General features: G+C 40.2%; 1 protein-coding gene across 1 annotated transcript in view; it reads left to right on the top strand.

The window, feature by feature from the left end:
- COG6 (component of oligomeric golgi complex 6) overlaps positions 1-12,649 on the top strand; it is an 82,884-nt gene extending 70,235 nt beyond the window's left edge. Inside the window, exons 19-20 of the mRNA XM_027116436.1 lie at positions 9,425-9,599; positions 12,531-12,649. Of these exons, the coding sequence (XP_026972237.1) occupies positions 9,425-9,599; positions 12,531-12,602 (247 nt within the window). The 3' untranslated portion in view covers positions 12,603-12,649. The remainder of the gene's footprint in view (positions 1-9,424; positions 9,600-12,530) is intronic.
- The last annotated feature ends 4,481 nt before the right edge of the window (positions 12,650-17,130 follow it).

Here is a 17,130-nt window from a genome sequence, read left to right as displayed (position 1 = left end):
AAATATAGAATAGAGAAGTAACTTATTTCAGCAAATGGATGTGCTAACCATTCTGTAATGCATGTACAGATGTGTTTGAGTACACATGTAAAAAAGATGTTTCAGAAATTGCTTCTTACACAGCATGTTGAAAAGTGTTATTTCTGAGAATGTATGGGCTGACCATTGTGTAATGCATGCAGACAGGTGTTTAAAGACATGTAAGAAGAAGTTTCTAGGAGTGCTCCCTGCTCATTGTGTTAAGAATAATGTTATTTCAGTTACTTGATGTGCTGACCATTCAGTATTGCATGTAGAGAGGTGTTTATATATTTAAAAATATAAAATAGGAAAATACAGAACAGAAAAGTTGGTTTTTTGAAAAAAATTTTTTAAAAATTGACTACCCTTTAGCTGGACAAAGAAAAAAAAGACAAAATTACTAAAATCAGATATGAAAAGAAAGGACATTACTACCTCACAAAAATAAAAATGATAACAATACTACAAATAAATACATGTCAACAGATAATATAGATGAAATGGACAAATATTAAAAAAACAAACTAAACTGACTCAGAAAGAAATAGAAAATCTGAATAGACCTATAGCAAAGACACTGAGTCAATAATAAAAACACTTCTAATTTTTAAAAAAGCCCAGGACTAGATGTCTTCACTGGTGAATTCTACCAAATGTTTGAAGGATTAACACTAATTCTTTTCAAATTCTTCCAAAAAATAGAAGAGCAGGGAGCACATCCTAACATATTCTATGAGCCCAGTATTTGTTATTGGTATGACGAAGCCAGAAAAGGCACCACAAGAAAACTACAGACCAATATCCTTTGTGAATATTGACACAAAATCCTTAACAAAATACTAGCGAACAGAATCTAGCAACATATTAAAGGGTTATATACTATGATTAAGTGGATTTATTCCAGATGCAAGGTCAGTTTAACATGAAAGTTAGTCAATGTACTATACCATATTAATAGAATAAATGAAGAAAAAAATGCATGATCACCTCAACAGATGCAGGAAAATCTAACACCCTTTCATGCTAAAATAAAAAACACTCAACAAACCAGGAATAGAAGAGAATTTCTTCAACTGAAAGGACATTTATGAAAAACACACTGCTAACATTGTACTTAGTGATGAAAAGCTGAAGACTGCCCCCTGCCAAGATTATGAACAAGATAAGGATGTACACTCTTGCCACTTCTATTCCACATTATACCAGAAATTCTAGCAGAGCAATTAGGTAAGAAAAAATTAATTAAAGACACACAAATTGAAAAGGAAGAAGAAACCCTATGTTTATTTGCTGATGATTATGGTCTGTATATATTTATATATATATAATACTAAAGAACAAAAAGACCCAAAACTATAAGAATAAACAATGTAGCAACATTGCAGTATACAAGATCAGTATGCAAAAGTCTGTTGTATTTCTAAACATTAGCAGTGAACAATCTGAAAATTAAAAAAACAATTCCATTTATGGTAGCACCACAAAGAGTAAAATACTTAGTAGATTTAACCAAGGAAGTGAAATACTTTTCCACTGAAAACTACAGTACCCTATTGAAAGAAATTAAAGGTGCCCTAAATAAATGGAAAGACATTTCATGTTCATGGATTGGAAGACTAAAGATTGTTAAGATGGCAGTATTCCCCAAATTGATCTATAGATTCAATGCAACCTCTATCAAAATTCCATCTGCCTTTTTGTGTTCCAGAAATAGACAGGCTGATTCTAAAATTCATATGGCCATACGGGGGACCTTGAATAGCCAAAACAATCTTGAATCTTCCCAGTTTCAAAACTTGTTACAATGCCACAGTAATCGAAACAGTGTGATAGTAGCATAAGGATAGACATATAGTTCAGTGGAACAATTTAGAGTTCAGAAATAAATCCATGCATCCATCATCAACTGATTTTTTTACAAGGCTGCCAAGACCATTCAATGGGGAAAGAACAGTCTTTTTAACAAATGGCACTGGAACAACTGGAAAACCACATGGAAAAGATTGAAGCTGGACCTATATCTCATACCATATCCAAAAAATCAACTCAATATCAAAGATCTAAATGTAAAAGCTAAAAACTAAAACTCTGAGAAGGAAACATAGGTGTAAATCTTTGTGGCTTTGTATTAAGCAACAAGTTTTCGTCTTTTATACAATAATGGATTTTTAAATAAAAATATAAGTAAAATGTAGAGTCACATAATGTTGAATACTTGGAGTAGGTCAGTTTATTTTTCCTATTAGTTAAATATGCTGTTAACAATTATAAATAGATAGGCCTACATATGGTTAGTTTTGGGCTATAGTTGTATTTAAGCACAACTATTTGGAAAATACATACTTATTCCTCCTCAGAGAGAATGTGCTTTTGGAAATGGATAATATAATTATGTATTTTTATGGATCCAAAGATAAAACTACCATAAATTGGCTATGAAATGAATGTAATAATCATATTAATAACGGCATGCCAGCCTATCAAATTCAACTAACATTAATGCCAGTGAATATTAAAAGATAAAAACTTTCCTAGCACTGATAATGTAATAAGTAAAAATAAATTGTACTAAGTTTATAAAAATGAGATGAATTGGGGAAAAATTTTGATAGGGCCAAAAATATCCATATGAAATATTTGCTTGCTCTGAGGGGATATATCATTTTTTGACAAAGTGTTTTGTCATTGTGTATTTCAAACAGGGAAAGTCCAAGCCAATCTAGAGTTTTCAAAGTTTATAGCTTTGCCACCAGGAAATTAATGTACTTGAGTATGCTCTTTATTTCCATTAATGTCAAGATCTGAAATTCCCCTGGAACAAGCATTAGTTTTTTGCCCACTAACTGCAAAATGACAAGGAGCAAGAGTGATTTTCCTTATGCAAGCCATCATCAAAAGTTGGGTCTCCTGTGTAGAGCCCAGCCTTTCTACGGGTGTCATATGTATGAGCCTAGTCTGCAGGATTCAGACGAGAGCTGGCTACTGTTGCTAGCCAGGCCTCTGATGGAACATCAAATGGTAATGGGGATTGAACTGAGGTAGAAAAATGCACGTGCCTTAGAAGCCACGTCTTAAAAAGGAAACCAAAGATTTGATTAATATTCCACAGACTTGTAATATGTATTTAATAGCAGATCAGGAATCTTTCTTGCTTAACAACTGCATTAGTTCCTTTTCATAAACAAAGATGTAAGCAAAGCAAGCATTCGAAAGCCAAAAGGCTGTCGTTAAAAACAAAAGTCAACAACAAAAAGAAAAACATCAAGGTACCCTGCTTTTATTCTGAATCTTACAAAGAAGAAAATCACTTACCCACTGAGTAGTAACAGGTTAAGGTAATGAATCATACAATATTAAACCATGATGGAATTTGCAGAAACCAAAAATGTGCAAATTCACTCTTATGATTTCCCGAAAGACTCTCTTTTTGCAAGTGGTAAATCATTAGCAGTGGTGTTGCTCTTGGTAACCGCAGGTCCTAAGGGATGGTGCAGAATTAGTATTGCTTCCTACTTTCTGTATGTCATCATGGTGGGGTGAGGCTAGTGCCATCTCTGTCATATATCTAATTTCCACATATGTGGATACATTTCTGGATCTTTGTTGCATTCTTCTCATGGGTGTATTTATTTCTGCACCAATAACTGCTACTTGAATTGTCAGAGCTTTATAATAAATCTTGATATCAGGTAGGGTGTTCCATTTTATTTTCTTCACCTAGAGTGCTTTGGGCGTCCTTGGCTTTTAGCTATTTCACTTAGGTTTTAGAATCAACTTTATATTTCTCAAACAGCAGTTGGGAATATGGTTGTGATTACTTTGAATCTATATATAAATTTGGATAGAATGAATATCTCTATGATCTTAAATAATTCAATTTGTGAACCTGTTGAATTTTCCCTATTTATTCAGGGTAGGGTTAGTGTCCCTTAGAAAAACTTTTATAATTTTCTCCATATAAATCTAAGAAAATTTTGTTATATTTTTTTCCTAAGAAACTTACAATTCTTGTTTATAATGTAAGTGGTATCTATTTTTAAGTTACATTTTAAAATTATTGGTTGCTGTATATAGAAATGGAATTGATTTTTGTGTGTTGATTACATTAGATCCAAGCATTAACTAACTTTCTATTTCTGATGATTTTACTTTGGGTTTTCTGTATAGACATTTATATTATTTGAGACTAGATGACACTTTTGTTTCTTTCTTTGCAATCTATAAGCCCTTTATTTCTTTCCCTTGCCTTAATGTGCTGACTACAACCTCTAGCACAATGTAACTAATAGCAATGATAATAGACACTTAATTCTGATTTTAAAGGTAATGCTTGCAGTATCTCACCACTAAGAATTAGGTTTTTAGTTGATTAATCAGAGAGGAAGTTCTTTATATTCTTACATGCTCTTAGTTATTAATTATGAATAAGCGTTGAATTTTATTAAGTGACTTTCAGAATCTATTGAGATGTGCATGTGGCTTTTTTCTTTTACTTTTTAATCTGGTAAATGACATTTATATTTTTTCTGATGATAAAGAACTCTTGCATTCCTGGGATAATCCTAAATTGATCATATTATTTTCTCTTTTTGTATAAACCACTGGATTTAGTTTTGTTTATTTTTGTATGTTGACTAGTGACCTTGCTAAATTTACCAATTAATTCTAAATTTTATCTGTAGATTCTTTTGTAAACTTTATCCATGCATTCCATCACATAGTCGGTGATTAATGGGAGTTTTGATTCTTCTTTTAATTTTTCTAGCTCTATGGTACTGTATAATGTTTAACCAGTATGATGTTACAGTGTCGAATAGAAGCGGTGAGGGTAGTCACCCTTGTCACCCTTGACTACCCTTTAGAGGGTAGTCACCCTTCTAAAATGTGGGGAAGGAGGGAAAGCTTTCACTAGTAGATATTTTGTAGATAAGCTTTATCAAATTAATAAAGTTCACTTCTGTTCTAATTACTTTAAATTATGAATGAGTATTGCATATTATCAAAAAATTTTTTTTCTCTATTTAGATAACCATATGGTACCCCTCCCCATTATTTGCTTAATGTGGAGAATTTCAAATGTCAAAATAACCTTGCCTTCCTGGAATAAATCCAGTGGGCATAATGTACAATCTCTTTCTATATATCTCTTGATTTGTTTTATTAATATTCTATTTAGAATTTTTGCATCATGTTCATGAGAGATTGCTCTGTAATTTTCCTTTTTTTTCAATGTCCTTGTCAGGTTTTGGTAACCAAACCTCATAAAGCTAAGTGGGACGTGTTTTCCCTTTTTCTCTTGTCTGGAATAGTTTGTGTAAAATTGTTATTACTTCTTCCTTAAATGTTTAGAAGAATTCCAGGCGAAACCAGCTTACCTGCTGTTGTCTTTGTGGAAAGGGTTTAAATTGCAGGATTAGTTTTAAAAATAGATACGGGACTATGCATATGGTCTATTTCTTCTTGTGTTAGTTTTGATGAATTCTGTTTTTCAAGGTATATGTCCATTTCATCTAAATGTATTGTCATCCTCTTATCTTTTTTAATGTCTGTGGACCTGGTAATAGTAATTTGTGTTTTCTTTATTTCTTTTTTTGTTTCCTTCTTAGTCTTGCTAAGAGTTATGGACTTTGCTAGTCTTGTCAGAGAATCTGTTTTTGATGTGATTGATTATGTTTGTTTTCTATTTTGTTGATTTTTTTCCTTATCTGTATTATATCCTTCCTACTACTTTATTGGTATTTTATTTGCTCTTCTTCTTCTACCTTCTGTTTTTTTGGCCATGCTGCTCAGTTTGCAGGATCTTAGTTCCCTGACTGGGATCCAACCCGTGCCCCCTACAGTGGAAGCGTGGAGTCCTAACCACTGGGCCACTGGGGAATTCCCTTTTTCTACCTTCTTGAAGTGGAAGTTGTATCATCAGTTTTCAAATTTTCTTCTTTTGTAATATATTCACTTAAACATGTTCATCTGTATTTCCTTCTAACACAGACTTAGCTATATCCATAACTTTTATGTCATATTTTTATTATCTTTCACTTCAAAGTATTCTCTCGTTTCCATTGTGATTTCTTTTTTGACTCATGAATTATTTAGAAATGTATTTACAAATATATGAAGACTTCCTAGTTGTCTTTTTATTATTGATTTTGAGCTTAATTCTACCGTAGCCAGGAAATATATACTGTGTATCCGTCCTTCTATATATACTGTGTATCCGTCCTTCTATATACACTGTGTATCCGTCCTTCTATATTTGTTCATACTTGCTTTAGGGTCCAGCATATGACCTATTGAAGTGAACGATATCCCCCTCACACTTGAAAATGATGTGCTCTGTAGTTACTGGGTACAGCGTTCCACATGTGTTAAGAGGATAAACATTGTTAATCTTGTGCAGATCATCTGTAGTCATGATGTTTGATATGCATGTTGTCTCAGCTACTGAGAGAGATTTAAAAACAAAATTTTTAACTGTGATCGTGGATTGGCTTATATTTCTTTTTAGTTTTGTCAGTTTATGTTTTATATGCTTTGAAGCTATTTCTCAATATTTAAATTTTATTCATCATAATTTTTTCTTTGAACCATTAGTTACTTAGAAGTACATTATTTGCATTTTTGCTATTAAAGTTTTTAGCAAGGGAATGAGGCAATAAAATTTATTTCTTAAAAAGAAATATTGATGATGATGTCGATTTCCTTCTGCCATGCCCCTTGGGCATCCACTGGCTGTGTCCTACTCCACAGTTATAAACGTAAACTACAGACTCACCAATTAAGCTGATGTATGAACTAGTGGCAGCACCAGTCACTATGATCCCATGATAAATTCAGCTAAATCCTCACGTTCGTATTGTTCACTCCTGTCCTTCTCTCTCAGACCCTGGGTTGGGTGATGTGGATTCTGTTGGCTTTTACTGGTGTTTGAATACTAGCCTATGACTTTAATCTCTAAGAGATCTTGATGTCTTATATACTAATCTGATTTAACTGACCAAAACGACCGCATCTCAAAGTGAGTTATGGTAAATAAAAACGTTAACAAGTATAAGCAAATATATCACACTGGTTTCCAGCTCCCAATTTTTTGAGATAATAAAATGTGAATCCTTTTTATCACTGAACGTTGCAATATTCATTGTAGATGGTTTTTCTTGAACAAAATAAGGAGGCAGTTTTCTTGTTTGGTGGACATTCTGCTATTTATAAAATCTTCCATAACCTGAAGCATACACGTAATGTAAAATTCAGTTTGGTTTATATCCAATAGCTTCTGAGAGTTTTCCATGGACTTTTGGTGGTCGGCAAAGGACTTACTGGAATAGAAATATCACAGCTTCTGTGCTGTGTGCAGATGCTTACTGAGTGTGATGAAGGAATCATTCTCTATCTAACTGAGCACATATTCTGAGCAATTAGGCCAAGTGCCAAAACCATTAAGGCTCAAATGCCAAGTGCCTGTAGGGAGGGTTCTGTTACTGGATTTAGCAAGCAACCCCTGGCTCACTTACCAGAGGGGGGCACTCCAGGCTTCCTGATCGCCGTGCCAGCCTGGCTGAGACTCAGCAGCTGTCACCCGGCTGCTGCTGGCTTCCACACGCTCTCCCCATTGCTGCCTCTGTCCCCCCTCTTCTTGCCCATCTGCCCTCCATGTGGCTGCCACTTGAGTGGTGGGCGCACAGTTGGAGGCACCTTACAAGTTGAGTCATGACACCAGCTGACACATTGCATTCACCTTTCCAGTGCCTCCATACCCCGCAAGCCCCTTCTACAGCTTGGCAGCTTGAAAGGAAAGGATTGCCAATTCCTGTTTCATAACATTTCAAGGGCTCCATTCTGAGTCTCTGGAGTATCCTGGCACTCAAGGAAACTGAGCACGGGGGCGGGAGAGGGAGAGCCACACGGGAAATTATGGACATCCAGGCAGGCCCTGGCCTGCACCCAACAAAACCTGGGGAGACAGGGAACGAGAGTAGCATTTGTAACTCCAAAATTGTATCAAGATGAGCTGAAGTCTGTTTCTGTCACTTCCCCATCCTGCCCTGTCCCACAACCATCACCCCCCCCCCAAAAAAAAGAGCGGTGCAATTTCTTAACAATTTGACTTTTATCCAGAACTGAGGCTCTTTGTTTGTTAGAGCTAAGCATTTGGTCCAAGACTGTCTGATTCTTTCTGTGGGAACTTGAATCAGCACCCGCCACCCCAGGCCCCATAGAAGAAGCAGATGGGGATCTTGGCGAGGTTCGGAAGTCCAGGACTTGGACAGGTTGAGAGTTCTATCTGCCAGACTGACTGGCTTGTAATTAAAAAGCTTCTCCTCTTCCTCTTTTGCACTTCTCAACTTATCTGAGGAATCAAGAGAGTGTTCAATCATGCATAAAGACAAATCTGTCCGTATAAGTGCAGATCTGCATTTGAAGTCAAGGGCTTACCAGCAGAGATGAGTCACGCAGGCTGGTTAGGGCGATGGGGCACACCCAGTGTTCTCTGCACGGTTAGGGCTGGGGTGTGCAACCCCCCTTCCCCTCTGTTTGCACCTCTAGTCCCTCACCTAAGCTGCGCCTACACTAAACACCCCTTGACTGCAGGATTCTGAAGCGGGTTTTGGGTCTTGTTAGTGACACTGACACCAGATTGTTAATGTTTATCTGCTTTCTAATACTCAAAAGAAAATAAGTCGGGCTTCCCTGGTGGCGCAATGGTTGAGAGTCTGCCTGCCGATGCAGGGGACATGGGTTCGTGCCCCGGTCCGGGAGGATCCCACACGCCGCGGAGCGGCTGGGCCCGTGAGCCATGGCCGCTGAGCCTGCGCGTCCGGAGCCTGTGCTTCGCAACGGGAGAGGCCACAGCAGTGAGAGGCCCGCGTGCCACAAAAAAAAAAAAAAAAAAAGTCATTAGTCTCGACATTTTAATGTGTGAGCGTTCTGAGAAAAAACTTAAACTTGCTCCTTTGGACTAAGTTGTGCTCGTTGTCAGATTGAATGCATGTTAGAAACTTAAGAACAAAGTGAGGCATGACCACTTACGGCTCTTGGCGTAATAAGAACTTGGAGTTATTTTCACAAATATCTGTGTTTTTCTTTAAAATGTTCTAAAAGTGCCAAGGAGTTGGGGTCTTCTCCCTAGAGGAGCTCTGCAGTGGGGCATTGGTGATTTGGAGGGGGCAACAGCAGGAAGCACTGCGGTCAGTGCCCACCTGTGACGGAAGAAGAGTGTTATTTCTCTGTGTGTTCATGGAGGGATCGTTTACGGATCTCACCAGAGTCGTGTGCACACTTCCAGGGCAAGAGGGGAAGATGTCACTTGTAGGGGTTTCCTTACAGGTTGGCAAGGACTGTGCTGCTGCCTGGGGGTGTTTCCTCTGGAGTCATTCTCTGATGCTTAGATTTCCCTCTCACACAGGCAGACGGCTCCCATTCCAGCTCTGAATTCTGCCGGGGTAGCAGGAGAGGCGCCAGTTGTCCAGCTTGTTTGGGTAGCCACACCAGGAGGAACTCTGGAGACGGTGGAGGGACAGGGATCTCTCCTCTGCAAGACTAGAGCTTTATCTTCCAAAGTGGAGACGCCCCAGCAGGAGGTGAGACCTGCTTACCATTAGTTGGTCCCACTCTGAGTCATCACTGCCTGAAGCAGCTACCAGCTGTGGTACCCCATGGTCACCGGGGTCTCCTCCGACCTCGTGGCACAGTCAGGCATTCTCAGATCGCTCCCACTCACATTCGTTTATGCAATTTTGTTTTTCTTGCAGTTTAACACACGCATCTCCGTCTCTCTCTTTCACACCCAGGCACAGTGAGATTTAGTAACCCATTTTAATGAGGCAATTATATTTTAACTCTATTATGTGCAATTATCCACTCACTTCAATTGCCTCAGCTGGAGAGCCTGGTGTTGAGGTCCCGCTGGCACTCGCTTGCTGGCCCCGGGGGTAGCCGGGTGGCTGGGCCTCTGAATGCTGGAACGCGGACACTCCCGCTGCCCCCCGCCCCCGCTCTCCACAGGTGGCTCAGTGCTACCACAGGGCAGGGACAACTGCAGTTTCTGGCCCACCCAGTGAAGCTCTTGATTGCCGTGTGGGTGGCCTAGATCTTTCCCATCTGCTCTGCTGTGCTGGCTGGGTTGTTTATCCAGGCCCCAGAGCCCCAGGTAGCCTTCAAGCTTGGAGGGACCAGAAAAACAGACTTGGGTAATCGGAGCCATGCACCTTGGTCTGGGTTTTTTTCCTATAGTCATCTAGGCTTTAGGTACCTAGGAGTGAGGGTGGGAGACGGGGGCTGCTATATGCCCATCCTACCTTTGCAGGAAAGTCCCAGTAGTAACTTTAAAAAAGAAGGTTTTAATTATATCTGCTTCATGCAGAGTAATATATCTAATTTATGTGGTAGCACAATGCATAACAAAGCGGTCACCCAGGGACTTAACCACCCAGCTTAATAACTAGAATATTTCCGATACTTTTGCATCTACCTGTGGCCATTTAGTCCATCCTTGCCTATGCTTAGAGGGAGCCATTTGCTTGAATTTTGTCCCTACTTTTCACTTGGTTTTCTTCAAACTTTTAGCCCATATGTATGTGTCTGCATTCGTTATCTGTTAGTTTTGCTTGCTTTGAGTTTAATTGAAACGGTGTCCTTCTATAGGTAGCCTTCAGTAACTTACTCTTCTCCACGTAGTGTAATGTTAAAGATTCATCTTTGCAGCTGTGTTGAGTTGCAGTTCATTTATACTCACTGCTATATAATATCCCAAGTTATTTGTCCATCCTCCCATCAAAGGAAGTTCTGGCTTTTCTTGATATTTTTTGTTTTGTTTTTTTGGTTTTCATTATGAACAATGCTTCCATACATTCCTGTGTACATATACCAGTGCACATGCGTGAGAATTCCTCTATCTTGGACTGGAATTTCTGGGTTGTAGAGCATGAAAATGTTCAAGATTATAAAAGAGTGCCAAATTGTTTTCTAAAGTGGTTCAACCGACTCGTAGCCCTTCCAGCCAGGCAGTATCTTTTGGCTTTTTCAGATTCCTAAGTATTCTATGTCCAATGTGACACGACGGTTAAGAGCATTATTTGGAATATGAATTCCAGATGTTGGCTCTGGGACCTTGCAAAAATTAGTTGTTCTCTCTAAGCCTCAGTTTTTTCATCTGTAAAGTGTGGGGCAATACTTGAGTACAGTTCACCTTGGCAAACTCCTTGCCTTAATGAAAATGCAGCATCCCCCAGCAGCCCAGTGCCAAGTGGAGCAAACCAAAGTCCCCTGTGCTGTTGTTCAGGATATTAGCTACTTAGTACCATTCACAATTTAAATCTGTCCTGCAAAGAAAATGAGAGATCAGTAAGATGTCAGAAGGTATAAACATTTTCTGGTTTGTATCAGAGGTGGTAATTTGGTAATTAACACCCACCACTACTGCTGGTATCTCGTACATATCAGTTGGGTTTTCTCTCTGGGCTGTCAGTGGAACACCTGTGCCCTCAGAGCCCCATAGACAGCGCGAGCTACACCAAGACTCCCTCTCACTGGAGCTGCCCTCAGAGACAGCCAGTGATGATGCTACAAGCAGTAACGTTAGGACCGGGCTTTCACAAAGCACATTTCTGTAAGGCCTATCATTGTCTCCCCACTGAGGTCCTCATAGTTAAATGTTATTTCTATTCCCATGTCTTAGAGATAAAGAAACTGAGCGTTAGAGGCAATTAAGTGACTTGTGTCATGTAAATTGCAGAAGCTTGACTGAGGCCCAAGTCTTCTGTCCCTGGATCCAGTGCTTTCCCCACCTCCTCACTATGTCTTACTGTGTCATACTCCTAGTACGTGTTCATTCATTTTTCCTTTCTATGTTATTAATATAATCCACTCGATTATAGAAAAACAAAAAGAAATCCATTTGTGTCTGCGGAGGTGGCTGTAGCCAATAGCCAGGATACCGAACAAAGTCCACTGTCAAATGTGCTTTAAGAACAGTTCAAGAATTAAATTGTGAAAGGCTCATTCATAATGAAAAAGGCTTCAGATCACGGGCTTTAATTTCTCCAAGTTTTAATGACTGAAAGGTTTGGTGACAGCTGAAGCGAGTAGTTCCTGCATCTTTATTGCTGGGATGCTTTTTCACGAGGAGCTTTTTCACCAGGCATTTTCATCACCGCCTCATCATCTTCTCCTCTCGTTTCTACAAGACCTCACTTGATAATCTTAATCGTCTTTTTAGTGTTCACTTTCACTAAAAAAAACCTCTCTGGGCTCAGGCATCAGCTGTCCTTGGTGACCGGGCTTCACGTCTGTCTGGCTGCCGCTCAGATGGTGAGGGCCCAGCCATGGCTCTGCCCCGCTCCACCACCTGCACAGGCCAGCAAGAGGACACAGTGCCGCCGCTTGGGTCATTCCACTCAAGACTGAGGGATGAGAAACACCCCGATTCCCTATGACTCAGGGCCCAGCCTGCCCTCCGGAGTCTCACTCGGCAGGTCACAGATCCAACAGTCTTTCTGGCTTATTTCCCACAGATGCTGAAAGGCACTCGCCCCGCTCAGGTCACACTGCAAGATTTCCAAGCACTTCTTTGTGCACCGTCTTGATGTCGCGCGAGATCAGCCGGGTGTGATTGTCCCGGAGGCGTCCAGATGGAGGTAGAGTGTGCGGTGAGCCTCAGCCTTCCCCCCGGTCTCCCCAGTCAGACCCTGCCCTGCTGTCAGTCCTGTCACACGGTCATCACAGAGAGCGGTGACTGGACCCTGGAGCAGGGAGTTGAGGAAGTGCATTGGCCCAGGTTTTGTCTCTGCAGGAGAGTCCTGATTTAAGCCCTGATTTGAGTAAATGTGACTTTACTGGCCCTTTCTTTTCTTAGAGACATGTTTCCTTCCCTCAGGGAGCTTATCGTCTTTATTTCCTCAGCTCTTCATTGCTTGAGGGCAAGAGCTGGGTCTTACTTTGTGTTCTTTGCAGGGACACCAGCCCCTGAATATTAGTTGAACTGACTTGGTCTTCGAATCTCAGAGAAGCCATCAGGTGTAGTGGTGGTACACAGCCTCTGGAGCCCAGGCCTTAGAGTCCCATCCTCTCTCTGTCATCTGTTACCTAAGGCAGGTTACCCTGGCAAAGTAACATTGCCTTCTTGTGCCTCATAAACACCTGAAATGGACTTTGCTGAAGTTAATCCCTGGCACTGTGGTGTCACATAATTTACCATCTACTTCCTGGCTCTGAGACCCTTCTCAGACTCCCCTTCCTGGCCTGAGAACTTAGTTCTTGACCTCTTGTGGATGGTTCCAGTAAACAAGTAGTTGACTCCACTTACAATCTCTTTAGAAAACAGAAAAACATCCCTCTTCCAATTACCCTGGGCTCTCTTGTCCCTGCTGAGGACCTGAAGGGTTTTCCAAAGCAACCAAATACTCTAGCCAGAGGTCCCAGTCTCAGACCAGCGACCAGCTAGTAAAGACCTATACTCCTGCCAATTTCCCAGGGACCGAATTCCTTCTATACACTTGCCATTTTAAATCACCCGTTTGGGGCCGGGCCCTTTGTATATTTCACGTCTCACCGTCACCTAAGCCCCACAAGGCAGACATCGGTATTGCTGTTGTCCAGTGAGAATCAGGAGGGTCTGAGAGGTTGAGGCTCGTTCCCCGGTGGCAGAGCATGGATCAAAGCCAATTCTGTCCCCTCTCCACTCTTCTTCCATCCTAGCTACAGGAAGGGAGAAATAGCAAATCTGTCTCCAAGGCAACCAGAGGAAGGAGGGTGGCCTTCCAAGAGTGCAGCTCATTTGGGATATTTATGTACACTTGTGTCTTGGGAAGAGGCTTGGGCTGGGGTTGAGGCAGCCACGAGCACTTTCCAAATGGACTTCCCTGGCTGTTTGAGGGGAGAGAGCTTCGTGTGGTCTGGATTCCCCTAACAGTGAGAGTCTTGAGCAGCGGCTCTTTCTTTTTCTTCTGACAAAGAAAAAAAGATTTTATGCCATTTATATATTTTTCCACTAACCACCAAAGAGGCCGGGACACAATGATTTTCCATAATTAGAAGCTGATTATCTGTTTCTACGTCTGCTTTGATTAGAACAGGAGGAAAAGAAAACAAAATACAAACTCTGAACTGAAGATTGTCTGATTTTAGATGGGCAGTGCCCAGTCATTAAGGAGCCGGGCCACTATCTTTGGTCCGTTATCTGGGGAATAGTAGTCACTGGACTATAGAAATTCTGCCCCAGCCTAATTTCAATCAGGATACTTTTAATGCTGGTAGTTTTGTAGAACTAGGTTAATTCTTTCCTGTGACTTGAGCACCATCCACCTAATAATCAGCTGCTTATTATTTAAAAGTAAATGCATTCCTTAGAATAAGAAATGCTGTGATAGCTTGTGCAAAACCTATCATGCTGTACTCTCTCAGTTCAGGTGGAAATGGAAGTTATGAATCTACTGACATTGTTGTTCGCTCCATGATATCTAACTATTGGCTGAAATGTACCTAAACATGAATCACGAAACAGAACACGAAGGTGGTAAGGAGTTTGGGTAGATTAGTGTAAAATGGTTAGGTGAACACCCACGTGTGTGTGGTGTGTGCTGAGTGGACAAACCCCAAAGTGGTCCCTCGGTTCCCAGAGCGGGATTGTCTAATTGCAGGAAAGGGCCCAGCCAACTGCTTCCCTAACTGTATTAATAGGGCAAACCAGAGCATGCTGTTTATAGAATGCTCACCAGTAAGCCCCGAGTTCATATCTGCCAAAGGAGACCTTAGTCTCGACTTTCAAAGTCTTCCATATTCTCTATTTTTCCCCAAATTTCATATAATTTAAAAACTTTATAAATGTAGTGTACATTTTGAAGACTCCTTTCTTCTAATAGAAAGTTATTTTTTATAAGTTATTACCAGTAATTTCTGGTGCTTAGAACAGAATGTAACTTACACATTAAATATGTTTTTTTTTTAAAGATCTTTTAAAAATTTTATTTTATTTATTTTTGACTGCGTTGCGTCTTCATTGATGCGTGTGGGCTTTCTCTAGTTGTGGCCAGCAGGGGCTACTCTTCATTGCGGTGCGGGGGCTTCTAATTGCGGTGGTTTCTCTTGTTGTGGAGCACGGGCTCTAGGCACGCAGGCTTCAGTAGTTGTGGAGCACAGGCTTAGTTGCTCCGCGGCATGTGGGATCTTCCTGGACCAGGGCTTGAACCCATGTCCCCTGCATTGGCAGGTGGATTCTTAACCGCTGCACCACCAGGGAAGCCCTTAAATACGGTTTTGAAAAACTCTGAGAACTATGTTTAGTGTTTGGTACAACTTACATTCTTCTCAAAAGCTCTTCTCTTTGATCTGTGGATTTGGATGTTAAATTTCTTTCCTATCGATTTTTATACTGGTTCTTTTGTCAGTCTTCTTGTTTATAATTATTTTTATCAGCAGTTTGGGGCAAACTTTTTAATATTTTACACCTAGAAAGTTTACAAAGATGCAAAATTTGCAGTTTGTGTTTTCACATTATTGAGAAATCACCATGGTTATATTCGGGAAATTCCGAAGAAGTGAGATTGCAAATTCATTAGTAATGATTGTGTAAAATAGGGGTTATGAAAATGCAGAGCCACAACAATGACACTGAAGTATCAATGAAATATCAACACTTAGACAGGGAACAGCATTTCCATTGCTTTCCCAGCCCCCAAGGAAGGTCTGCTTTTACTGAGAAGCCATCAGGTGTAGTGGTGGGTACACAGCCTCTGGAGCCCAGGCCTTAGAGTCCCATCCTCTCTCTGTTATCTGTTACCCAGGCAGGTTACCCTGGCAAAGTAACATTGCCTTCTTGTGCCTCATTTTCCTCATTGGTAAGAGGGGGATAATGGTTTTGCGACTCAAGCTAAAACGCATAAAAAGTGTAGAATAATGCAGTGCGCGTAATAAGCATTTATGGGATGTTAGCTGTTCTTAGTTTCATTACAGTTATATTGCTGAAATTCGGATTGGAGGAAAAAAACACACAACTCAGTGATCTCTACCCATTTAATCCTTGGTATAACAGACAAAGGTCTAGACAAAGAGTGAAGACATCTGGGTTCTGGTCCTGGCTTTGACTCACTCTAGCTTTGTGACCCTACTGCGCATCCAGGGGCTTGGGTTCCTCAGCACTAAAATGAGAGGATTGTAGTGGAGATCCATTCCCTTCACCTCTAGCATCTAAGGTAGTGCTCTAGTGGGTCAAAAAACCCCTAAGAATTTAGTTATTTTTTTCATGCAGTATCACATCTTAATACATCAAAACAAAGCCTCCAGATGCCAGCTGAAGTGAGAGCTGGAAATATTCTGAAACAGGGTTTTCAGAGATACTCTGAAAGACACTTTTTAGGCAAAATTCTGATCAACAAAGAGTTGGGAAAATATGACTGTTTTTAAAAAGCTAAAGAAAACAACTGCAAGAGAATAGTAATATCAGCTCTTTTATTCTAGTGTCTGGCTTTGTTTCTAGGAACCATTAGATGAAACAAACAAGCAGAGGAAGGAGGAGGAGGGAACAAGAGAAATAAAGTACAACTTGTGTGTCATGTATGGTTGTTATTTTAAGAAAATGTATTCTGACCAATTTTATTCAAAGAATAAATCAACAAATACCAAGTAGCAGTCTGCCCCAAGATTTTTTTTCCCCAGTATAGACCTAATCAGAATAATCAGGTTATGTCAAAAAAGTTTCCAGTAAAATGGTTGTCTCTATCTTTTCCAGTGTTATTGTTAAATACTAGCCACTGTGGAGTTGCACAGCCCCCTTGCCTGGTAGTCTTAGCTGAGTAAACATTAACACTGTTCATTTTCCCCTTGGAAAAATGAAGGCGAACAATGGGAAAAGATGTAACAAATGTTTTGCAGCCTTATTATAAATATTTTATGAGTGAATCAGAGAAATTAAAGATGAAAAGCCCACTAACTCTTGCCGGTACCCTGAAGTCTACTGCTGTATACTTCTAAGTGGTTTGTCTGGTCTAGTTTTTAGTGACTCAGGTGGTAGGGAATTTACCACTTCCCTCAAAGCTGCTTTCCAAGTGGAGACTATCTGGCCTGCTAGGAAAGTTTGACAAATTCCCCTTGCTTTGTTCGATTTTCTCATTAGTCTCA

Source organism: Aethalodelphis obliquidens, unplaced genomic scaffold, assembly GCF_003676395.1.
Source record: "Aethalodelphis obliquidens isolate GAN/ISIS:26980383/991018 unplaced genomic scaffold, ASM367639v1 scaffold16, whole genome shotgun sequence".
NCBI lineage: Eukaryota > Metazoa > Chordata > Mammalia > Artiodactyla > Delphinidae > Aethalodelphis > Aethalodelphis obliquidens.
Note: the sequence above shows the minus strand (reverse complement) of the source record. Positions and strands in the feature narration are given on the sequence as shown.